Source organism: Lates calcarifer, linkage group LG19 (assembly GCF_001640805.2).
Source record: "Lates calcarifer isolate ASB-BC8 linkage group LG19, TLL_Latcal_v3, whole genome shotgun sequence".
Taxonomy (NCBI): domain Eukaryota; kingdom Metazoa; phylum Chordata; class Actinopteri; family Centropomidae; genus Lates; species Lates calcarifer.
This window is the reverse complement of record NC_066851.1, coordinates 16,858,772-16,885,398: the sequence shown is the minus strand read 5'-3', so window position 1 is coordinate 16,885,398 and position 26,627 is coordinate 16,858,772. Positions and strand designations below refer to the sequence as shown.

General features: G+C 42.0%; 1 protein-coding gene across 2 annotated transcripts; it reads right to left on the bottom strand.

Annotated features, from left to right (window-relative positions):
• Nucleotides 1-192: 192 nt before the first annotated feature.
• gna11b (guanine nucleotide binding protein (G protein), alpha 11b (Gq class)) lies at nt 193-26,605 on the bottom strand. Of its 2 annotated transcripts, none has more exons than XM_018663493.2 (7): nt 24,928-26,605; nt 14,804-14,988; nt 12,683-12,837; nt 10,960-11,088; nt 7,159-7,288; nt 6,800-6,953; nt 193-5,875 (listed from the first exon to the last, which is right to left on the bottom strand). In XM_018663493.2, exons 1-7 carry the CDS (start codon nt 25,061-25,063, stop codon nt 5,685-5,687), a joined length of 1,080 nt encoding a protein of 359 aa, XP_018519009.1. In that variant the 5' UTR covers nt 25,064-26,605; the 3' UTR covers nt 193-5,684. The 2 variants fall into 2 exon arrangements, with proteins under 2 accessions (XP_018519009.1, XP_018519008.1); XM_018663492.2 differs by lacking the exon at nt 10,960-11,088 and adding an exon at nt 9,874-10,002 and having other exon boundaries at nt 24,928-26,602.
• Nucleotides 26,606-26,627: the final 22 nt, after the last annotated feature.

The following is a 26,627-nucleotide window of genomic DNA, read 5'->3' as shown; positions in this document are numbered from 1 at the left end:
TTGCTCAGTTTAAAATCTAGGAAATCACATTTATATTTGTTTCTGAGACTCGTCATGACTGATTTATAAAAAACAACATACAGGCCTCAGGATACTCGATCTTTTCTACCCACAGTACTATCTATTCATATTAAGAGACTTTTACACCATACAGGATGATGAAACCCAGTCAACACACACACCATCAGCAAGTATAGGAACAAATTTATTTCAATTTAAAACAGATACCTTGTCATTATGTTTCTCTCTTAGAAGGCGGCGATGATCATAAGTCATGTTCATGTTTGAATGAGGATCAGGCAACAGTGGTTGAAACAAATACATGAAACACATAAAAAAAATATGGCAAAGTTATGTAAATCAATAATCGATAATAACCAACTGATTGAACCCCCTTCATCAAAGGGCTCTGCTTCAATGAAAACATCCAAGCCCTCACTTCCAACACAAAATAAACAGCACATGCAATTATAATTACAGTTTCTTAAAAAAAACAGCAGATTATCTTTTAAATCTTCAATCTTAAATACAGAATAAAGTCTTTGTGTGTACTTAATCATCTATCCTTTTAGTCTCTGGTGTGTTTTATTTAAAAAGGGGGACCGTCTCGTGGTGGTGGTGGTCCTTTTGATGATGACCACAGCGTTGGCACTTAGAGAGAGCCTGGCTCTAGATCGAGTGGGGTTGGCACACTCAGTATAATACATCATTTACATTTGGTTTACATACAAAATAAAGAGAAAATAAAAACAGCATTTTATACACCACTACACAATTGACCTTCAGGTTTCATTGGAGTGAGGAAAAATAAATCAAGTGGTCCTAAATAATAATGTTCTGGTAATGTCTTCTTATCATACACAGAGAGAAAATGAAAAACACAACAACAACAAAAAAAGGGAGAACAAGCTTAAGTTTTTTGAATATGCACTGACTCCATACTGATGTCCGAAAGATGGGTTTGATTCCATTTATTCCAACAAGCCCACAGGAAGGGAACCCGCACAGCCCCTCCCACCCGGCTACCAAGAAGTCACAGAACGCGTTCTGAAACCGGAACGCGCCGGCGACACCATCTGTCGTCATTCAAGGCAATGAAAGGCAATAAATAATAGAGTGTTATAGTGAAAAACCAGTCCAGTCTTTTCACCGGTTAATGCTCAAAACGGAAAAAGGATGAGAAGGAGATTTAAGTGTCAAGATAGAATGTGTCGAAAACACAGCGCAACGACGGGCTGCTAACAAACTAACACACCCACGCTAAAAGCCAGTCAGCCCTTCGCCATGTGCCAGAGTGTCAAGTTTAAAAAACACAACATTGGTTTGTCACTATTAAAGTGAGCTGTACTCAACACACAGTAAATCTTAACTACATACTGATAAATACTTGGGTATAATTCCATTTAAATACTGGCATCCAGACCCTCTTTGTGACAGCTGTCTGACACTTGGCTGTCTGCTTCCTCCATACAAGGTTAGTGTCATTTTTTAGCAGACAAAATGGCAGTTAAGGACCACACTGGCATTAAAAAACCCCCCAAACATTTAGCTCCATTAACTTCGATAGTAGGCTGCTCACTGTTTTTAGATTGACTCCCTATCTTTTCACCAGCCTTGCAGTTGAAAATCAACTGGAGTGACATGAAACTGGTTGACAGCTGACTTACAGAGAACATTTAGTCATATACATTTTTCTGTAAATTGCAGGGTAATGCAGTTAAGATGGACTAGGTGAAAACTAATCTCAGCTGTAAGGGTGCACCAACCAAATATGCTGGATTAGCATTTCCTCAATCAGTTACAACATGATTCTGACTCTGTCTTTAATGCCACAACAGTCCCTGCTCTCATGTTATTTAAAAATGATTCCAATAAAGCTCCACAAACTGAGGTATATAGATCTTAGTTTTGGGGAAAAAGAGCACTGGCATTGTACTGGGTATCAGCAGATACTCTGAGTTGAGGTATCAGAAGAGTTGGATTGGTGCATCCCTACTTAGTCAGATTGGTACTTAATGCGCTCATGCTTGTCTGAAAACAATAAATAAATGAAATTGGGATTTAAGAAGCAGCTACCAAACAGCAAAATTTGTGACCCATGCAGTGTTTGAATACGTTTATGGCAACCAATTATCACAACTCTGGCATCAGAGCTTCTTTTGAAAGCATCCACAAGGGAGATTTGAAGTAGCCCTGCTCACTGCATTACCACTGCAAGTGTGTCAAAAGAAAAAGGAGAAAGGAAAAAGGAGACTAAATGTCTCTCACAACCACATTTCAACACTCTGCAAGCTGGCATTAACAGAAACCAGCAGCTGCCTGAAAGGAAGGAAATCAATCTATAAAGTGAAAGCTTAGAAGAATACAGTGTAAGATTTGTAGTTAATGGGTTAAATCATGCAAACCCACCAGTGTGGTCTTTAAGATTTCTTGGCTATCAGTTACAACTCAAAATACCTGGGGAAACATGCAATACTTGTCCTGGTAGTAGTGTCTTTAGTGATAAGTGTTTCTACACTGGACTGAGCTGTAACAGGTAAACACTGTGATACTGATGCAAATTAAAATTAAGTAGTGAAGGTCAGAGAGCCAGATACCAGGTCCACCTAACTCACCGAAGGGCCAGATACATAAAGAAATACATAAAGAAAACTGCTTAGTGTTGGTAAACTCTCTACGCACACCTTATGTTTGCATTAACACCCTGCCTATACTTCTTATAGTACATACTGTGAGTAATCTCCATTTATAAACAAGGATTAGTAGTGGATGACTTGGTTCACTGTGGTCCTGTACTTCCACTCCCCACTGTCTGATGCCTGATGCACTGTGATAGCCCTTAATGAAGATGAAGGATAAGTCACCTGTAGAAAAGGTCAAAGACCAAAAAAGTATCTGCACTTCACTGGCACTAATCAAAGCAAGCCTCAAAAAACGGGAAATTAACGATGCAAAAAACCGACAACAGAATTTTTTTTTTCGTGTTAAATTACAAATAGCAAGCATGGACCGCATAGGTCTTCAACCACTGATAAAAAAGTCCACCTACGTTCATACTGTACATTTGTCTAGGTATGCATTACAGCGCTGCGTCTATAAACCGAGAAGAAATACAAGTTTCTTGTTTGTTTGTTTTTTTGTGTTGTTTTTTAGAAATTAAAACAAAACAAATGTGAGGGCTCCTAAAGAAACCAAACAGTATTATAAATGGATGGAGATGTGATGGCAAGTACAACTGGAAATTTCTCAATAAGAAATAGAAAGCAGAGATAAAGTCCTTACTATACCAGACATTCGTTTTTTTTTTTTGTTTTGTTTTGTTTTTTTGTTTTTTTACAGCAGTTCAGACTCAAGTAGGCTCCACCGTGAGAAAAGGAGCACTTCAACATGACAGAATCAAAAGCAGTCAAATTATCAACACCTTCAAACCTGGTCCATAAATTAGATAAATTAAAAAAAATCTTTAATTACTCTTAAAATCATCTTGTCACCATACTGTGAAGTTTTTTTTTTTTTAACCAGCCCTAGTTAGTTATTACTCTGGAGCCAGAGCTGTTGCAGTAGTGTGGAGTTGTGAGGCTGGTTGGGAGGAACCTCTTTTCTCTGACTATTGCTCCTTGCCAATCGTTTTCCTTAGCACCACTCAGCTCTGCGTAGTCCTATTAATCAAGTGAACAAAATCCATAATCACAGTATCAATACTACCATAAATTCATAGGAAAAACTGTATGCTAACGAAAGAAGTTGATAGTGTTTTTTTTGTTGTTTGTTTTGGTTTTTTTTGTTGTTTTTTTTTTTTTTTTGCCAAAGATGGTGTACCACAGAGCATTTTGTACAGGAGTGTTTTGTGTATATGTATTTACAAACAAATATACACAAACAACGTTAGCAGACTTCTGAGTGCATGTTTTCTGTGAAAGGTTTATAGGCCCCCCTCCCCTTCCCACCCTTCCTCTCACCACTCAACAGCAAGCAATCTTTTTATAGACAAAGTGACTATACAGTTTAAAAAAAAAAAAAAAAAAGTAAACAGAGGCACACCCTGATATATAACGGATGACTATGTCACCATCAGGAAGTGTGTCTGATTGGACGGCTGAGTGACGCAAGGTGTGATGCCATCAGAGATGTTACCGCGCGGATTCTACTCGACACACACACACACACACCCCCTAGGAGGGGAGGGCGTGTTTAATGTTAATGTACAAGCTTTTATTTTGTCAAATAAGCTACTTGCGGCCCGAGCTGCAGATGTGCTCTGTGGGCTGATAAAAAAAAAATAAAAAAAAACAAAAACACTGATGACATCACACTCCCCTCCACATCTGCTTCCACCAATAAGAGCAGAGCCAGTGTAGAAAGCAGGGTCCTCTCACCCCTGCTTACTGGTGTTTTGTAATAAGGGTGTCGGGGTGGGGGAGGGAAGCGTTAATCAGCAGAGCGAGATACTGTGAGGGTCACATGGAAGATTGTCCCTGTGAATCCATTCAGAAAACATCTGGAGGAGGGAAGCGATGTGATTAACTTAAACATAAAAATACAGAAATCTTTAAAGGATACTTATGTCAAGTAAATTTCTGGTTGCTTCTTTTTTAAGATTTCTTTGTTTAAAAGTTAGTTTTTTTATAGATTTTCTTACCATTTCTTAATCACCATTCCATTTAGCCATTATCTGTTAAATAGAAGTAGACGTAGCAACAAATTTCTATCATTAAAAACATTTAAAAAATCTCAGCAATGAAACGGATTTTGATTAGCTATGTCTTGCCCTCTCGTGCTTTTTGTCTTAAGTGTGTTTACATATGCATTTACTCCATAGTATATATATTTCTATTTTTTGCGATTGCGATGCTCACACTGGTGGGTACATTCATAGATGCGAGGTGGAGACAGAATCCTCAGCCCCATCCCCCCCCCCCGCGTCCTGTGTGCAACCTCACATCCTGTCCGAGTCGCTCTGACATCTCTCTCTCCTTCAGCGCTGAGCTGCCGGTCCTCTGGTGTTTCCAGGAGATACAGTTTTCGCTTCCTTCCACGCCGGGAGGAGTTCAGCAAAGGAGACGACAGAGGATCTGATCTCGCACCGCTGAGGGTCAACTCTGGAGAGGCCAAAGGGGTTTGATGCTGCTGTTCACCAAAACACAGCTCCTTGCTAGTTAATGCTGCCCCATACAGTACATACACGCACACACACCCACATGCCCCACACACACACACACACACACACACACACACCAAAATCCCCTTCAGTCACTGTACAGCCCGTGTGAAAAGGTTTGTGTGCCAGATGAAATGTGCCAGAGCCAGCAGCCGGGGCCAAATCTGACACACGGAGCGGCTTTGGGAGGAGCGAGGATTCTGACACAACAAGCTGCCGAGCGAAAGGAAGAAGAGGGCGAGCTTTGGTGAAAGAGCAGGGGCGGCATTTGCAGGTGGGAGGATCTGTGAATGTACTGTACTCGGGGAAAAAAAAATAAAAGAAAAAGAAAGGAAGGGTTCTGTTTGTGTGTGTGTGTCTGTCTGTGTGTGTTTGTGTGTGTGTGTGTGTGTGTGTGTGTGTGTGTGTGAGAGAGAGAGAGCCAGCATGGTGTGCTGTGTGATGCATGTGGAGCTGATCGCACACTCCCAAAGAGAGGTGTGCATTTGTGCAATGGGGAGAGGAGATGTGCGTTGTACGTGAGCCCTCACACCAGGTTGTACTCTTTGAGATTGAGCTGTAGGATGGTGTCTTTGACAGCTGCAAACACAAAGCGGATGTTCTCAGTGTCCGTGGCACAAGTGAAGTGAGAGTAGATGATCTTGTCACTGTCTGGGTTTAAGTCCACAAACATCTTGAGGATGAACTCCCGTGCCGCCTGTGCATCTCTCTGGGGACCTTAAACGTAGACACAGATGAGCACATGTAAACACTGCACATTCCATGAGGACTGTCATTGAAAAGGCATCCATAGTATTTGGGTCTACATCACAAACACTGAGGTTGCTTTCACACCTGTGGTGCAGCTCTTTTGACACCTTTTAGTTTTAGTCTGTTTCCTGTTCACACTTATGACAAACAAACCAAGAGGCGTAAACATAAAGCGAACAAATGTTGCACTGTTTGGTAAGTGTTTTTCATGTTCTGACCATAAAGAATAGTTTAAAACTTCAATGAACTGTCTGGTTTCACTCAGGTGCAAAAATCAGCCTTTAAATTTGAAAGAAATAATGATTTGAATAATATGAAAATTTTTACTGTGACAACATTTGTGGTCAAATCACCCAGCCCTAGCTCAAAGAACAACTTTAAAAAGTACCATAATATAATAAGGACACAGTGTTAGGCAGCTACATTTCATTGTTTTTGAGTACTAAAATGCACAAAGTAGGACAGAAGCTCAACACACTTGAGTTTTAACTTCTTTTCATTTTCTGATGCATCAGAGAACTTTTTTAAAGCACAAATGGGAAAATAGTCACTGGTTCTACTGCTTTTCTTTGTCATATGTGATCTAATGGTTTTGGATTGACTCAAGATGCCACTTTGAGCTCTGAGTAAGTGAACAATGCATTTTTGATGATAAATTGTTACAATAAATTAATTAATCAGTAAATAAAAAGATTAAATAGAGTGTATGTTGTTTTTCTTGCAAAGACTGTGGTCAAAACCGATTTCAGACAAGTAAATAACATCCACATTCTCATAATGTGTCAGAGGGAGGCGACTGCCAACTTTAAATTTCTAGAGGGAACCACACAGGAAAGAATGCGTCAGATTGCTCAACACACACACACAACACCAACGTATATATGATCTCACCATCGAACTCAGGGAAGTAGTCCACCAAGTGTGAGTAGGCGATCTTCTCCTCTAGCAGGTCCTTCTTGTTGAGGAAGAGGATGACGGAGGAGTTTTGAAACCATGGGTAGGTAATGATAGTCCTGAATAGAGCTTTACTCTCCTCCATGCGGTTCTGGTGTAGAGAAGAGGGGAACAGAAGTGTGACAAAACTCAAGTTCTCTGGCTTCAATTTCTGACACGTTTTTGTTTAAATGTATGCATTTCACAACATAAAATGCATTCACGTAACTGCTTTGTGTGAAGATGCATACAGCAATATTCAAAGTGTGACTTTTAATTCAGTGGTTATGGTGTTGGATGTGTTTCAGCCCGCCTACCTCGTTGTCTGACTCCACAAGGACCTGGTCGTACTCACTCAGCGCCACGAGAAACATAATGGAGGTGACGTTCTCAAAGCAGTGAATCCACTTCCTCCTCTCTGACCTCTGACCCCCCACATCCACCATCCTGATGGTTAAGATGAAGGTGAAGAGGAGGGGAGCAAATGAAAAAGCAAGCAGGGAAAAATATATCATCATATAAAGCCTGATGTCCCAGTATATGTTAGATGATCTAAAGATTAAAGAACATAATGAGTGCCCAGTGTTTAACAGGACAGAAGTTCATGCTTTCGATACTTCTAATGTCCTGGAATGGCTTTAAGGACGGTGCCTTGTTGTTTTCACTGAGGTTTTGAATCCATCAAGAATGACCTAGCAACAGCACCAAATTACGAAACCTGTATATTCTATGACGCTGCCAGTGGATTATGACGCACTTTGTACAACAAGATGCACACACAGCAGATGAACTTTACAATAGAATGTTTTGGTCCAGATTTGTTCTAGGTCCAGCAGTCCTGAAGATATTTTCTGTGTATGTCTTCCTTAAACATTTTCAGAACATGACCCAAATAAAAGTATAGTCTCTCATCCTGGGACGCATGAAAGCATATTTTTACTAACGTGTAAAGAGACATCAGAAGTAGGCCTACCACTTATTTTGGGTCCAGACCATTTGTTACAAAAAAAAAAAAATGGCAAGATCATTTTGCAGTCCTGTTAACTCTATTTTAGGCAATTTTTCAATAATCAATACCTGATGGATTCAACACCGTAAGACGGTGATTAATTAACTGCAACTTCTTATTTTCCTACGAGCAAACATGTACAGGTCTCTATATTTGGCAAAAAACTATACAAACAAATCAGAAACAAATGTGAACTATGAATATGCTTTTGTCCTTTGGTTAGTGAGTCATGCATGCCACCAAAAAGATGAAAGCTTCCCACTTAAGACAGATCTAGAATCAGTTTTAAAAGGAGAGCCACTCAATTTAGGAAATCTTTTTTATTTTCAGTCTGTCAAATCAATATTTCTGAGCAGAAGAAAGTCTCCTGCAAAACCAAAAACTACTCGAAAAGTAAGTATAGTTATACAAGAATGTGACTGAATGCAATCAAATTTCGGGTATTTCCTGTCACACCATGCCTCCATCTGCCCCTAATCTCAGAACATTATACAGTATATGAATAAAAAATACTCCACATTTTGGGGTTTTTTGTGAAGGCAGAGGCTGTGGCAAAATTCAATAACCTGCCAAGCAGCAGTGGAACACAGGGGTTCTTGTATAAAAACATCTGTTTGTGCATCTACTGTCTCAGTTGGAAATATCTTGCCGGAATTCTCAAATTGCGTGGCATTCATGTGGTCATACAGGGAGTCAACATTACATCTGATACTAGATCAGTCTGTACTCCTGTTTGTGTGATATGGTGAAGATGAAGCATTCATTTCCCTACAAGACAGCTTTCACAGCCTACCCTGGTGTGTGTGTGTGTGTGTGTGTGATAAAGCACTGCAAAAGAACAGTCGTGAAGTTTTGAAACGCACTTAGAGGAAACAAATGGGGAAATGGAAGGGATGTAAAATGAAGGACGAAAGAAGAGACGGAGAGGGGTACAAGGACAAAGGATAGAGGACAGGAGGCAGAGCTGAAATGTTGATGAAAAATACAGGGGGCACCTCTGATGGTCGGGTCCTTTTCATGGTAGAAGAACGCCTCCTACATCAGCTGATGAGAGGCTACAAGCTGAGAAAACTGCACCTCGAGAAGTATATAATTCATATAAGATAAACTAACACAACTAAGCACAAATTTGCATGAAAGGTTTGATGTCAGCACCATGAGCCTGCAGGCAGACAGGCTGGCGGTCGCTGAAGCCATTCATGAACAGCAGTCCTGGCTGATGTGTGCATCCTCCTTCTCCTTGACAAGGTCACCCTTCACTCATCAGGGAGTTTAGGGTCCCAGTTTCATTAAGCTTTCATCTGCGACAACTGATTCAGTAAAATCTTCTCCTTCTCCTGTCAGAGCCCGTATATAAATGGCACTGGTTCAATTAAGTGTCTAAAAGGGCATATTTTAGCGCACCTCTGGATGCACAGGTGCAAGCCTCCAGACCAGGTGCAGTGTGGTCTCTCTGAGAAAGCTGCACAATTCACAATGCAAGGGTGCCCCCTGGTGGTGGCCCAGTCCACTGTGGTCCACAGAGACCCCGGGCCAATATAGGCCCTGCAGGACCTGCTGCCCAAAATAACATTCCTCCACCGCGGAGAGGACGACCTCGTTTCTTCTACCAGCCGGAGAGGAAAGGAGGAGAGGAGGAGGAAGAGAGGAGGTGACCCATTTACAGAGACCGGGCACCAGAATGTAGGACTTTGTGTTCATTAGGGGGTTGTGTTATGTGTGGTACGATTGCTCTTGGTGGCAGGAGGTAAGAGAAAGTGTAGGACTATGAGGAGACTGTAAAATGCTAATGACTTAATTTTTATGATTGGAGCATTAGCATTAGAGTGGGAATGGGGAACAGACACAAGTCAAATGTATAAATCAAAAGTCACAAGTTTTTTTGTTTTTTTTTCATTAATGGGAAGGACAAAAATAATTTAGTTTAATTGGGGATTTGGACAAAAACACATCAGATGACTTATGAGTTAATGATTTCACGACATAACATGGAGGGATGCAGCCAAAAGTGGCGTCTTTCTACCTGAAAATGATGCTTTGCAAGTCGAAGGGGTACTCTATGATTCCTGTAGTGGGGATGCGCACCCTGAGCACATCCTGCTGAGTGGGAAGATAGTTGGGATCTGCAATACGATCCAGATCGGAAAGATAACTACAGGCAGGCAGGGCCGGTGGAGAAAAAGAGAGAGATAAAGAGAGAAAAAAAAAGACAGGAAAACAGTTATATAAAGCGTGACAGGCAATTACCGCAACCCCCCTGCCATTCCAGGAAGTGTGGATCAGTCCTGTTGAAGAAACCTCACGGAAAAGGCCACATCTCAGAAACAAAGGGATGTTAGTTAGCATCACTGCTCCACCAACACTGTCCATAAACCAACATAAACTGACATTAGCAATTTACAATTAGCAGCTTTTAGTGTATTTGACTTTCTTTTTAATCTACAACAATTTTCGGTGAGGTCAAGTAGTTTGTGGGTTATGTCACAGACAGTGAGGTGGCATCAGTGACAGTAGTAGCAGTGACTTCAGCAGCAGAAACAGCAGCACCGGGGATTAGATAAAGAAGGTTTGGACAAGTATGATATCAAAGATAGCAGGAAACACGTTCCCTACTTTTTTTTCCCCAATCACATATAAAGCTTCAAATCTACTTTTTCAAAGTGTGCCAATTGTCTCACATATTTTTTAGCAACTTCCTGGAGAATCTTTGACGTCAATGTCTAATCCTTCCTCGTCTGGAAAGATATTTGGTGGCTGCTACCCACACGCTACAGTGCAGCATGTCTGGCCTTAGTTTTTATCCTGGGGTCAGAACCGCAGCACAGTTCTGGACACAAACCACTGATATGTAACCAGGTTTACCAATCAAGCTCATTCGTTCTAAACACAGCATCATTTTTTTCTTTTCCTCTATAGGACACCTGGGTCTTTTTCCACTAGTAATTTATGGGCATTTGCAAGTTTGTAATTGTGCTGTAACTGCACTGACAGGATACAAATCATCTGGTCATTTCAGGACCAACCCCCTCTGAACTAATATCCTGACAGTCATCAGTGGGTTCTGTCCTCTAGCCATGGGGATGCTGCAGTCCTGGTGCCTTGGGGGTACCTGAAAATGACGTTCTCCAGGTCAAATGGGTACTCTATTATACCCGTTGTGGGAACACGGACCCTCAGCACATCCTGCTGGGTGGGAACGTATCCCTCCGCAGTCACACGGTCTATATCGCTAAGGTAACTGGAGATATACATAAACAGTGTGGATAACACCAAAATAAAGACATATGCAATTATTTTCTTGTCTTTCATTCACTCATGAACATGCAGAATACACAGATCACACCACGCTGCAAACACAGCAAACACACCTGCATGCATGCAGACATGAAGCAGCATTTTACTGCAGTACAGATATTCAACAACCAGGGGGCACTATTAAGTGAGTGAAGTACCTTTAGCTGTTTAGCTTCCTGTCACAAATTATTACAATAAAATTGCAGCAAACACAAACAACCACAGAACAACAGCCTGACACATTTGGCTGAAAACATCAAGGTGGAAACACAAGACGTGTACACCTTGCTAAATCTTTTTTTAGCTGTAGTTGGGTGAGTATCTCTTTGCTGACATTCAGACATTAAACACAACAAGGATCATGGTAGTTTTTAGCTTATCTGCGCATACAGAAAATGAGCTACTGGGAGTGCAGACTGCAGACTGTGTGTGTTCTCTGTTAAAGTCTGGAGTATGCTCATTGATGGTAGCATGTAGTTTAGAAGCAGGTTAAACGACAGGCAGGATCAAGACTGTTCTGCTCTCTGTTAGCGGTTTGGGACAACATGAACTCCAGGTGAAGCCTGCCAGTCCTCCCAGGTGTAAGGAACCCCAATGATACACTGCAAGCTATCAAATTATCTTGCCACAGCCATGGTGGAAAATATCCAACAATTAAAAGCCCAATCTTGGCTATTGTACCTGTAGCTTGTATATTTTTCATATGGGACTGTTAAATTGTGAAACAGGCTGGTGAATTTTGAAATCTGTCAGCAAATTGTGTGTGAACAAAAAGGCTAATGTTCTGCCCTGCCCAGCATACACTGCAAAACCACCACAAGGTAATAATACATAGAACATACACATGCAACCTGCCACTAGCCACACATCCAAACACACCCTATTTACTCTGAAAACCATTGTAGTCAGGTGCAGAATCAATGTGAGCAACAAAATTCTTATTGAATTTGGTGAAGTGACCCCTCTGATTTTCATCTGCATACACACACAAGTTCACTGTCACATTAATAAAAGCACAGACACTCCCACACCATTCAAATTCCTGCATACATATATGTGGTTACCACATATACATACACACACACACACACACACACACACACACACACACACACCCTTTTCACGTATTAATTATTAATGTGAAATATGATGGTTTAACACCAGTTTGGGAACCATAACATTTGTTTTTATCATTAGGCATCAGCTGCCTTTCTTTAATTTTGTAATTTAGATTTCCAGTCCCAATAAAATCTTGGCAAACGCATTTCGCTGGGCTAATATCAAGTTCTACAAAAGCTAATAAGCATAATAAAGGATCCAATAGATTGGGATTCTTGAGAATAAATATGTTGAATTAACAAAACTGATAAACAGCATCAGTTCCCAAACCAGCATCACAGACACACTGGCAAAATTACATAAGCATACTCACAGATTGTGTCAGACATTCACACAAATGCCATTCTTAAATCCTAGACAGACATCATAACCGTTGTCTACACAGAGAGGCGCACACGCACACACACAGACAAACGTACTATTTAGTGGAATCAGACAGCTGGTACTCTCTGCGGCGGTCGTAGGCCTCCTGGATCCCCGGGTCGGCCCACAGGCTTTTGATAGCTGTGATGTAGGGCTGGTCAAACCCACTGATCTTCTCAATGTCCACCTCCTTCACGAGCATGGCATTAGACTGAAAAGACACAGGTGAGGGAGAGAAGGTGAGACAGGAACACAACAGGGAAAACAAAGAGAGAAAAGCAAAAGGCAACCAGACTTCTTAAGTTACAGATATCTTCTAGCTGAAGATATTTTAGATAGCTGTAGATAACTTTCTTCACTGTCTGTTTAGACCTGTTGGCTGATCCCAGCCACCCACTTATTTTACTTATTCCAAAGATAAAGTTTCTGCTAGACAAACTAAATACATCACTTCTTGTGCACCAGAAGATTTTTCCTGTGAAAGACCTAAAACACACAGCTGGTCTAACTGAGAAAAATAACACAGGAAAAGGTTGTAGACTGACACATAAAGACAACAGACACAACTTTGACATTTATATATATATGATAATGTCAGATAGGTATCACACTCCCCCACTGATAAAAAGCAGATATGTATAATGTCCAAGAGACATACTATGAGAGAAAACAGAGAGCAAACTCCACCAGTGGGACACAAGTTCGACCTGTGCCCTTCACCAAGTTCAACTAAAGGACCATACACATTTTTCATAGATAAAAAGATTTGATGGCTCATACATTTTACTTTTCTAGACTTTACAGAGGTGTTTCTTCAAATATAGAATTGTCTTTATAGCAGTTCCTAAAATATCACTGGGCCATCTGCTTATATGGGGCCAGTGTGCTATATTTTATGTCTGGCTTTAATGTGCACTGAAGATGGCTGCCTAAACCAAAATGTTTCTACCCTCTTTCTCTGTACCATTTTGCACTGCACTTAATGAGTAATTCTTGCAATTTTATCTTTTTCTTTGTTTTTTTCTTCCTTTTTGTTGAGGGTGACCTTGTGCTGTAATTGCATACGTTTGAGGCCACCTGCACAAAATCCTTAAAAAAACACAAAGTTGGACTTCACTGGTTTGTGTCAAACACATAATTAAGGAATGTTGAAAGTGTAACTCTGCTTCAGCTGAAAAGGACATTAAACAACGGACTACGACAAATGAAAATTATGAATGATATGCTCATATACGTACTAAATCTAATTTAAAGTATTTACTTTAACAACATACCAAAATGTAAATATTTTAATTATAACAACTGTGATTGCAGTACAGCACTTTAGAACTTTTATTTTGAAAGGGGAAACAATAGTTTGGTTTAATCATGTTTCACCATTACACAAACCACAGAAGATTGAAAAAAAATATGAGTTGTCCACTGACACATAGCTCATTTTAAGTGCCTGATTGTTCTTCTTGTGAAACACAAAAGATACACTAATACAATAATGCAACACAGTAACTTATAAGACCAAAGAGGAAAGAATCTGATATCTTAATATGGCTATTTCTTCATCCCCTCTCTTGAGTGGGTTTCAAATTTTAACAGCAATAAATAAGTGACATCTCTTACTAAAATATCTGTGCCAACAGTAGTAATCATTCCATGATCTTGTTATGGGACACGTCATCTGTTTCATAATATTTAGATGACTACTGTTAATTCATAACGTAGATACTGAATCCTGATCCTTAAAAAGGAGCATACTGGTGGTTTTCCATCCCACTGAAAAGCAGACTACATTCACCTTGAATCCCAGGTGTAAATCAGTGCTCAATTAGAGGTTCACAATAAAAGACCAGCAGGACCCTGAGGACTGGAATTGAGAACCATACAATAATAGACTATAATTATGTCGCACCATCAGTAAATAGTTCATTTTTAGTCATTTGGATACATTAAAAGCATGTCTATGTACAAAAACTCAAACATTGTATTTGAATATGTCTTGTGTCCTGGGGCTTGTATCCTGTGGTGTTGCACAAAAATCCAGCACAATGGTGTACAAAATAAAATGCTGCACAGTGCAGAAGACACCAAATTCAGTAATCACACCTTTAAAATAATCATATGGGACCATGGAATGAATGTCAGGATGTTTCCTGCTCTTCTTTCTGTGGGTCAGTTCTTACCCGATTCTGTTCATATTTGTAGGGGATCTTGAGGGTCTCAGTGGCGCGAATCATGGCCTGCATGGAGGTGAAGACGTTTTGGTAAACGAGCCGGATGAAGCCTCTCTTATCTTCGTCTGAGTATCCGGCTCCATGGATGATCCTCATCTGCTTGATGAAGGTGCTCTTGCCACTTTCTCCCGTACCTGGAACAGGACACAGGACACATAAGAGTTAGACAGAGTGGAGCAAAGTTACATCGCAGGCGAAGTGACACATAAAGGCCATTTATCAGTGTGGCAAGTGTCAGTACATTAAAAACTTTTGATTGATTGAGACCATGTGTTTTCACACAGCAGTGAACACAATCATAAATAAAAATTATTAAACTCAATATTTGGCACTGAAATGATTTGACATTAAGTAATTGGTAGACTCTCGTGTCATTTTTCAAGCTGTACCCTGAAGCCTTTTAGATTATGTAAAGAATTTACAGCATCTGAAAAAGATGAAAGTAAAGTAAGTACAGAAAATGTCCTTCTCCAGCTACTTTTGGGGTTTCCTGGTACAATATCTATAAAGAGACTTTCATGAAGCAGCATGAGACAGTTGTACAGTACTGTATATGATCTTCATCAAGTCATTAGTGACATAGTTTTCAGCAAAAATGCACATACAAAGACAAAATTTATCATAAGAGCTTGTCAATTGTCCATGCAGTTTCTTATTTATAGGAAATTTACTTTATCAGCTTATACACTAAAATGTAGTCTACCTTTGATGTAAATGGGGTGGACAACAGAAACACTTTTTACTACGTTTAGTATAACACGAGTCGATTCAACAGCACACACAAAGGACAACTTCCAAAATGACTATAATGCTGATTCAACACCTCTCTAATTCTGAAAATTATAATCGGTAGGATTTACAGCAGGATTGTTGTGTTATACTGCATTAGTTTTGGCTAGATGTACCTAAAAATGGTATCTGTCTATCAACATTGTGACTTAAAATTATATATTTCCCACACCAATTAGGTGCTAGACTCAGTCCCCTCCAACAGCTCATTTTGCAATCAAGCTACTCATTTGTGCCAAGACGACTAAAAGCCAAATCTGAGACCCAAGACAGATGCTCCATGAATGGCAAAAATGAACAAAAACTTTGATGCCAGTTGCAGAGATCCACGAACATGCTTTGGTCTGTTTGTGTATTTGATGTTTTATTACTATTTATTCATTTCTGTCAACCGATAAGCCAGGCAGATCAGCACAACCTGGTACAAATGAAGCCAAAGTAATCTTCTGGTACGTCTCTAAAACTTGATTAATGTGAGATGCCCATCTAAGTCAGTTTCGCCACGTTATGAAGTCTCTCCACTGGGATTCCAAGCTTATTGACTAAACTGGTTAAGACTGCTAATATGTCAAAGCTTCTTTGTGCGATGTCAGGATGTTATCTCACAGTTTGGAAAGCGAACAAATCAAAACTATTTCCAGGAAAAAGAGGAGAGCCAACCGGGTGGGGGTGGGGTACAAGCTAATTTAATGAAGATGATTAAGACAACTTGCCCTACATTTAGGATCTGACACTTAACTGCTTCTGCCAAAAGGTGACAGCTGGGGTGGTTGTCAAAAAGGCTGCATTCCTTCAGTGATCCTCCTCTGCCCTCCTGAGCCTATATCTGGATGTAATATTTCAAGCGGTATCAGGTTTTCTGATTTACACATATAGTGAATGATCCCCAAGAAAAAAAACTGGATTATAATGCAAATTCTCTTAAACTATCATTCTGTCTCTATTCGTGCTAAAACCTTGATTTCAGTGTAAAAAACTCAATCTCTACATTCAGTAAAACAGCATTCAGTTTTTAAGCTTTTCAAGAAAGATCTACAGTGATTGCCAAATAAACCCCACTTGCTTGGGGGTATGTTGGGCCTAACCCACATTTCACACTAGTCCCTCTATGTTCTACATGCCCAGAAACGCCACCCTCAGGCCATGTGAGGAAAAAAAAAAAAAGGGCTGATGGCATCTCAGTCCTCAGTGAAATCAAAAGGGATCCAGCACATCCATAATATCTGCAAAACTGAGAGGAAAAGACGAGGAGGAAAAAAAAACACACACACACACACACACACACACACCACACACAACACACACACACACACACACATATACTCATCTCACCACCACCTACATTCAAGGTTTTTGAAGAGCAGCCATATTTCCGTTACCATGGCAACCCCATCCTCTGTCTCCCTCTCTTTTTCATTCCTGTTTTTTTTCCTTCTTCTTCTTCTGCTGCTGCTGCCTTTTTTTTTTTTTTAAACCCCTCCCACCCGCCCCTTCTCTCTCCTCTCTTTCGTAGCAGACAGTAAATATAACTGTGAGCCCCTCAGGCTTGCTCTGTGCTCTTCATCTTTTGGTGTACCACAGAGAAGAAGGGCCTCAGCTCCACAGAGACTCTGGGTGGGTGGGTGGGTAGTGGTGAAAGGGGTGGGGTGGGTGGGGGTCTGAGGTCAGTACCAGGAGGTTCCTAACACCAAGGACTGTTTAAAAAAAAAAAAAAAAACGGTTGGCAGAGATAGCGGCTTCTCCGCTGATGCAGGAAGAAATACTTTAATCCTAGAAACAAAATTTGGGTTTGAGCACTGTGTCCATAAGGGGAAATGATTCTCCTCTATCTTCTCTTCCAACAAAAATGTCCAATTTTGGAGAACAGGGACTAGTTAGGTTCTTATGATTCAGGATAAAGGTCTTATCTTCATCATTTCTCTGGGATGAATCAATGCGTTGAAGTGAATGCTGCACACTGGGGCCCACAAGGTAATAAAAACTGTGATTGTCTAGCTAACAAAAGGAGTCAAGTACAGAGAGTGTATTCTTTGTATTGGGCTGCGGCGGTGGTGTCCTGGTGGTGACTGCTTTGCTTCAGCAAAGGAGCAAGAGGATCACTCTCCAGCTTAATGTCTGATTTATTTCTCGTGACCCCCGTCACAAGATCTCCCTCCACTATGTTCTCTTAACTGTCGTGTCCCTCTTTCACCAGACAACACACTGCAAGCCTCTGTCTTCCCTTTTTTCCTCCTCCAGATTGTACCAGCGCCAGCCACAACCATTTCCATGCCCTCGCCAGCTCTCCCCCACAAATACACGCTCTTCCCCTCCTTCCACCCCCCACCCCTCCGTCACTACCCCTCCTAACCACCCTCAGGCTAGAAATATGCCTCTCCATTCTCATCCCTCTCTGTCAAGAATTTTGGATATTCATAACTAGAATCCATCCATTCTTTTTTGGTAATGACCTAGAAAAAGGAGGTCACCTTTTAATAGCTCACACACTACTTGGGTTTGATAACGCTTTCTGTTCTAGGTAGCTACGTGTGTGAGAGAGACAAAAGAAAGAGAGCTTAGATTATGCCCCAATGCAACAGCGCAAGGCACACTACACAGCCCACACACCAACACTAGTCTTTTGTGGAGCCCGATGTGTTTCTTGGAACAGAGCTAGGAGTCTCAGTCAAGGGTAACCCAACGACAGTGAGCATAAAATTAAAACTTGCCCTGAACAGCCAAATTAAGGGGAGCTAGAGCAATGAAAATGGTATGTAAATAGCAACAGCTACCCATCATGCAAAGACACCAAACGCATCACCTGTATCCTCCGTTGGCAGGCTAGCTTTCATAAGCCTTTACATAACGTGACTGATGTCAGCTCATGACACAACACCTGATGGACTTGACACACTGCTGTCTTAGTGCAGCAGTTTTGGTTGAGCCCAGGTTGCCACACCGTCACTTTTTCTAGCCATGTCTGTGTATGTGTGTGTGTGGGGCCTGCTTTGTTTACACAGTCTACTCATATCCTATGATTCTTCCGTCATACTTCATATGCAGGCATGGCCGGCCACTAGAGCACAAGCAAAGGGGGCCCATCCCTGCTAAACCCAGCTGCCCTCTGCAATGCCACAGCTTTCAACGAACAGGAGACAGGGATTATCAGCATCATGGTAAACCTGCATGCAAATACGCACATGAACATAATTGTCCATGGGTATGAACTGTGTTGCCTTATCAGGGTTTATGGGCTGTCCTTTCAGGCAGAGCACAATGATCCAATCTCAGTAGACAGGAAAAAATTTGCATGGACACAGCTGAGGTTAAAAGTGTTATCAAAATCTCACAATTGGCATCATATAGGTGTTAGCCTTTTTATGAGAGACGTGGAAAGACACTAGATGAATCAGACAGTCACAAGGCTAACCGAAATGAAGCATGGGTCTCAATCCTTCACTAAATTCATCTTGGAAACTGGCCTCTTTCAGACGTACAAAGGAAAGGGATTGAGCCAAGGCAGCCTGGAGCTACGCAACACACACACCAGCTGCCTAACCAACTGTGGACACACACAGATCCTGTGGTCAACCTCAAGGCATGGATGTTACCTCCACTGTGATGGCCCATTTCTTCCCTTTTTCCCTGCAATGATCCCGGCCATGCAGACAGTACAGGACTCCAGCAAACACACACACACACAAGCATGAGCACAAAAATTAAAGAGGACTATTTCTCTCTCATTTCTATTGCAGCTTTCCAACATGCGTTGCTCGCTGTCAGGATCTAGGCACAACACCACTGCTTTGTGCTGATGTCTCTGCATCTGCTGAGTGCATGGGCGTCAAAGCTGTAAATTGAGCATACATGCTATAGCATGCACTGCACCTGAAACACACACTCTCACAACTCACTCGGTCATTTGACCAACTTAGGACAGCTTTGTCTGTTCACCAGTGAGTATGCGCTGAGTGCTGCTCTGGTCGAGTGGTGTGGGTGAGCGAAAAAAATCAAATACATACTGGCTTTACAAAAGATTTGGAGTGAGCAGCAGTATTTTAGTCTGCAACACACACACGCTGTGCTCAGCTGCTTCTAACTAAAAACAGCCAAATCCAAGATGTTGACATTATTTCTTAAGCCCCGGCACTTATTTTAGAGGATCTCATAGCAGAGATTCTATGAGATAACATCACTCTTTATCCACACATGGGCAGAAAACATACATTGCACATCTCTGCTTCACAACCACACTGCAAGCCCAACATCCTCCAAAAAAAGACAGGTGTATGCATGGTCTATCATTCCAAATCCAGCTTGAAACTGAAAGATAAAGTGACAGAAGTTGAAATGGTGCGATCAGAGGGAAGTGTGGGCTTTACTGTACACAGCAGCTGGTGGGAGTAAACAACAAAAATGAACATGCCACCCTGTCAGCACAGAGAGGGCTGAGGAAACTGGCAGTGAACAGAGAGGCAGGCTCTATGCCCCCCCACCCCTTGTCCTATCAGGGGACCAGGGGTAGCAGCAGCAGCAGTATGTGGGACAGTCACCATCTAGCCTCAATCACCCCGATATCTCCAGAGAGCCAAGCATGACCCCATTCAAAAACGTGCATGTGTGTGTGTGTTCAGCTGTGTGCTAGCATGAGAGACGGTGTAAAAGACACCATGCCACAGAGAGAGACAAAGAGTGTGTGCAAGGTTGGCTGAGGCAGGGTGACTGTCTGAGCATTTACTGCAAATGAGTAGGGATGCAGTGGGAGTCTGGACGGAGACACTGGATATGTTCTGTAATGGAGAACATCCTCTGTGTGCTTACTTCACTGTGACAACAAGATTACTGAAGTGATGGGTGACCCTTTGACCTCAGGTGACTTGGAATGATACTTGAATCGTACTTGTCTGACTAACTAAATGCAGATACAAATTTAACAGAATCCAGAAAACCTCTCGTAATCCAGCTCTAATATGTGGTCATTCACACAGGCCTGTATCAGTTTATTACTCTGCATTTAGAGTCCATATAAAACATTTCTTCACAAAGGTGTCCTTGTGGCCCAGAGGTATAAGGCGCCGACCATGAACCAATCCCCATCTCTCTCTTCCTTTATTCTTTGTCCTTTCTACCTTCTAATAAATGGGTGCAATGACCCCAAAAATACTGGACAAGCTTTAGGTAACAATATTTTTTTAAGCAGTAGTAGTAGTATTAGTAGCTATACAATTAAGTCCTGTAAGTAATGAGGTAAAATTAAGCAGAGAGAACATATTTCTTTCCCCACATTAATGTTTAAAAATCTTTCGTTTATAGAGCCACAGTCACATGTTCAGAAAGCTACAGTGTGGCTGTCAGTCAGTGTAAAAGCTTAGGCTTAGGCTTAGAATTTCAGATCTGTTTTTGGAAACATTCTGGTCTATTTTCTATGAAACATCATTAAGAAAAAAGGACAGCTAATTGCACTAGAAGTTGGGCCAATTTACTGGCTGGTATTAGGTTGTTACAAATGTCTGTTTCAGTGCATGTCAACTGATTACAAGAAACTGCAGGATAGAAATGTCAAAAATATGCTTGAGGTCATTTATAAACTTATCAAAATGCTTATTTTATTTTCTATATGTTGAAAATGCCTTACTCATAATGGCTTCCATATTTAAAAGCATTAGGTTTGACCACAATAAAGAGGATTCCAGTAATAACTGACCATCCAAATAGCTTCACTTTCGCTGGCATTAAAAGTACCAGACTCACTCTCTCTCGTTCTCTCTCTCTCTCTCTCTCACACACACACACACACAACCACTGAGGAGTAGAGCTAGAAGATCCCTATTGCCATATATGATCAAAATAAGACGACTTGGCAAGGGAAGGAAGGTCAGCAATAAACATCTGAGCCTAACCCCTGATCCTCTTCTTGGTTGAACCAGACTGCTCCTCTAAAGGATGTCTTAACCTGGAAACAAGATGTTCTGCTGACACGGGGAGGATCAAAAAGAACAAGACAATCAATGAGGGTCTGGCAAAAGACAGTACATTAAAATCCATGCCTGGGATGATGTGCTACCAAGCAGTCATCTTGGCTGCTGAGCCAACTTTTACCCCTGGTCAGTGCCCCTTCTTAAATACTGTGCGTGATGATCAAAAATGCCCTCCTTCTGTCATTCTAGGCATGTTTCACTGATGCATCACACATTCTGTAACTCAGATTTCATGTGAAACCCGCATTTCATTAAAAAAAAAAACAAAAAAAACAAACAAATGCAGACTGGTACACCGACAGCTTGACTGGGAGCTTACAGTTTACCTCGGTCAGCACTTTGAGAAAAGTGTTTGCCCTTCCATCTCACTTTACTGACCATTCGCTCACTCCAGCAGCTCATTTACCCTATGCAGCAAAGGCCACAGCTCCTGGCCCACTGTGTTTTGACCAAGTAGAGGCAAACCACTGGTCTGTGGAGCAGGAAGCTGCTGGTATGGCCTGATATGGCCCTCAGTGACAGGCAGCCAGACTGTGGGCACTGCTGCAGCCCTGGCAGAGCTGTTATTTTCTGACCAAGTGGCTAAGCTTGAAGTTGCAAAAGCTTTTACCTACAAAACTAACCCCTAACAATCACCCTCACGGTATTCTTAGCCTGAAAACATCATGCCTGAGTCTGGTGTAACCTCATAACTGTTTTGTTGAGACATGGCTATTACAGCAGTGCACTGTGACCATACAGTAAACTCTGCCAGGAAGGGAAGGGGACACAGAAGGAGGGTAGACCTGGACTTCTTGTTGTTAGGTGAATGATATGAGGTGAGGTGGTAGTAGCTATTATCTATCTCAATTTAAAGTTGAAAAGATTAGTCAATCAATCTGCAGTCATTTTGATGATCAATTAACTGGTCATGCCATTTTCTTCATTTCGAACATGTCAAGCATTCTCTGGTTCTGGCTTCTCAAATGTGAGGCTGTGATACTTTCCTCTGCTTTACAACACTGTAAACAGATAATCTTTTCATTTCTTACGTCTGGTCAGACAACACAAGCTGTTTTAAGATGTCACCTTGGGCTTTAGGAAATTGCACTGATTGTATTTTAATCTTCAGATGTTTTGTTGTGTTGTTTTTGTCCAAAACATCAAAAAATAGTCAATCTAAAAACTCAGAGTAGCTGGATTATGATACCTTAAAAAGAAACCGCATGGTTGCATGCCTCCCCACTAAAATATTTTAGTACTTAAGCTACAGCAGTCTGCAGAAACACATTATGTACAGCTAAAACTGTGCATACTCAGGCCAGAAGGAGCTGCTGGGTACATTGCTGCAAGCCCAGCTGAAATGTACAACCTATCTCCTGCACATGCACTCAACCGCACGATAGCTAATGACAGAACAACTCCCACAATATTCAACCGAGACGGCTAAATGGTCAGCGCTCATGATGTATCACAGTATCACTTTCGCTTTTCTGTAAAATACACTTGATGGAACATGGTGGTTAAATGTTCAGAAAACAGTGATTGCCTTCACCCTCCAGCGAGTTGAGGAGAGGCAGGGCAGCTCACAGAGGGCTGTGGGCCTGAGAATAATGTCAGGGGATAATAGGAGTCAGTGACATCTCAAAGTCTGAGCAGCGGATGTGTTTAACCAAGCCTATTAAGACCTGGACTAATCCTGCCTTACACGTCCTTATCCAAGCGTCCACGGACAGCCTTAACTCACACAGGATGGCCCTCTTACAGCATGACTGATTGCAGCTCTTGCTTGCTTTCAGCCTTTTACACTGACACTTTGATACATGTTTTTTTAATGTCTGCTGCTAAAAATCAGGGATACACTAGAAACACTACAAGAACAGCTAAAACACAGAGTATACTTGATGCAAAAGCCAGTGTTGAGACAGTGTAAATGCCTGAATCCCAAAATATCTTAAATCATTTCATCAAGCCAACCCCTCATTGATCATCTGGAGAGAGAAATATGACTGCAGCACACAAGCAAACCATTTCAAAACCACCACACAAAAACAAAAACCCTTTCCACCTGTTCACCTTGGCCGCCAGGTAGAACAGAGTGCAACAGCGATTAAAATGTATGACACAGAATAGAATATGTCCCAGCCGACGGTATGACTCTAGTGTGGCCTACTTCTCCGAGCTGAGGTATTCAGCAGGGAAATGAAAGGAGACACACATGTCAAATAACCAGGGCTGCTTTTGATGGGCAAGAAATGAGAGCAAACGTTTCGAAGCTAAGGATGCAACCTAGATAATTTTAATTGTCCTAAAAATGGACACCTGCTTCTTCTTTTTTTTCCACACCTGAAATCTGTTGTTTTAAGTGCACTGGCAGGTCACATCATGCACATGCGGCCAAAAGGTTAAGCCTGTTAGATTTGCATGCACACAGTATACATTTTCCTGAAGGGAATGCAAGTACATTTGTGGCAAAGCATGGCCTATTGTTCCTCTTTGTGTCCACAGAACTATGAATCAATGCAGTACAGAGCAACTTATTCAACAGCAGCTCCCACCTGCCCACACACCGAGCTATAAAAATAGCTAACCTACTCAGCTAGACTCCAGGATGAGGGGGCAAATCCCTCAGTATCCTTGTCCACCAGAAGGGTAGATTTGTGACACTGGGTGCATGCTATTAAATAAGAGGAATAGATAAATGAATGAATGAATGAATGAGCACCAAGCAAGGACTAGCTGAGGCACCTCAGGTTGTACAAATGTTATGCAACCTGGTGAGCAACAGTGTAAAGCAACCCAATGCTGCTACAGCTGCTGCTGTTTCTACTATCAAGGGACCATCTTCACCTTTTAACCACCAGCAGCTGACAAACCACAGTGGCAGTTTTTGAGCTGGTCAACTGATTAGCTTGAGGCTTTGTCTTTAATGTCAAACTGGCCCCACTGACTAGCATGTGGTAGCCTGTACACGGTGACATCTTAGTAACTTCGATGCCAAATGAGCTGTTGTCTGCACACCAATGCCAGTACACACACACACACACACACACTCACAAACACACATTTGAATAAAGAGACGGTAAGTGTAGTTAGCGTGCTCTTGCAGGTGTGCACCTGGACAAGCCAGCTAACTGTTTTTGTAACTCAACAAGCTACAAGACAAGCCACGCATTTCGGGAATCATGCCATAACGTTACTCATACTGACAACCAGACTTCCAGCTAGCAACCTTAACTAGCAGCATATTTGCTAGCACTGCCAAGAAGGCCCAAGGAGGTTAGTTATGCATATAACGACACAAGACAGTGCAATGAAAGGGTACATGAGAATTAGCATGCCACATACCGAGAAGAAGTAATTTCAGCTCTCTCCTGGAGTCTCGCTTGTCTCGGCGGAGTTGTTTGTCAATTTCTGCATTGATTCGTTTCGACTCCTTCGCCTCTTCGCTCAGGCAGCAAGCCATCATGGACTCCAGAGTCATCCCCTCTGGTTTTGGCAGCCCGGTTTTAGACGGGACCCGACAAAACACTTGCCCACAGGTTTCAGCTTATCCCCGAATCCCCCGGTCCTCGCTTCGATCTCGGGGCGAGGAGGAGGAGGTGGTCTGTCGGGCTCGGACGGATGGATGAAACGGGACTGGGGGAGGGGAGGGGAGACTAAAAGCTAGGGGCCTCGCTGTCAAGTTGTCCCCCCAGCCGAGAACAACTGCGACTTCACCCGGGTGTTCTCGGCAAATCACGGGAGATTCGGACAGGGGAGGGGATGTCAAGGAGACTGTGGGGCCTCTCCGAGATGCTCTGCCTTAATATAGCTAGTGTTAAAAAATACTGCAACTGCCACAGATTAGCCACTTAATACCTGGTTTGTATCATTAACCCCCTCTGTCACTTGGTGGTCCAATTCTATCTTTTCGGCTGTCACTGTGGTCCAATTCTGTCTTCACAATCCGCCAGAAAGTGGTTCAAAACTGCAGTGTCGCGACATCCAAACCCGTAACTGTGTCAGTCTCTCCAACGTTAGCGAGCTAGTTTACGCTAAGAAAAAAGTAGTAGTCCTCGCTGTGAAGCTAACATTAAGCGATAACCGTTATTGCACTAAACACGCCGCAGCAATGCGTCCGCTCTCTAAGTAACTACATTAGCTAACGTTGGCTAAAACAGACGTAACGGCTACTAGAGCTGCCTTTGCTAGCCCGCTAGCTCACTCAACGAACGCCTCGGCTAATGTTGTGTCAACCCGCAGTGATTGAAACAGCAGGCTGGTTGAAGGAATTTCTCCGCCTAGCTAGCGATAGCAGGGCAGCACCCCAATCGCATCCTGACTCATTTTGACGGAAAAAATATATAAGGCTACTACCACAGCCTGAAAGAGGAGGGGGGTATTTAAAAAAAAGAACTGCGTGCCGAACCGGCGGCTTTTGCCCGTAAATGTATTCACTGCAAACAGCTGGCTGTCGGGTATAGCTCGTCGCTGGAACAAGGTGGGCACACACATACATACATACACACGCACGCACACACCAACCAACCTGATGCAAGGAGGAGGAGGTGGACTGTGGTGTTGAGTGACAGACGGAGGGTTGCATGAAACAGGTTTGTGACAGACCAATTGAATGAACGAGGCGGGTCTTCGGGGTGGGATCTGCCAGTGAGCACCTAAGTTAGAGATGCACAAAACACAATATGTATGAACTGGGAAATGCTGTTTTTTTTTTTTTTTTTTAGTTCATATGTATCCTCTGCATTGCATATGAAATCACTGCTAACTGAAGTTCAACACCTGCTGCATGCATACAAAAGATTCTTTACTGCTGGACGAGATTTTTGCAGGATAGTGCAACATGTGCACCATCAATACAAAAGATGGATTCAATAAGCACTCCCCCCCGCGCAATCACTCCATCAATAACCCGCAGTATAATTCAAGCAGCATCAGACAAGATACATTATCAGTGAGTGCTGTGGTGGCTGTGTTCTGTGATAGCATCGACATCTTGTGGTCATAGAAGTACAGTTGCATCTGAATTCTGAAGGTATACATTCAGG

Bases quoted from the DNA above. Each gene is read 5' to 3' on its own strand.
- gna11b (XM_018663493.2), bottom strand. From the start codon at position 25,063: ATGACTCTGGAGTCCATGATGGCTTGCTGCCTGAGCGAAGAGGCGAAG. The intron at 12,838-14,803 runs GTAAGAACTGAC...GTGTCTTTTCAG, and splicing joins ACAAATATGAACAGAATCGG to TCTAATGCCATGCTCGTGAA. The intron at 6,954-7,158 runs GTAGGCGGGCTG...TCTCTACACCAG, and splicing joins TTGTGGAGTCAGACAACGAG to AACCGCATGGAGGAGAGTAA.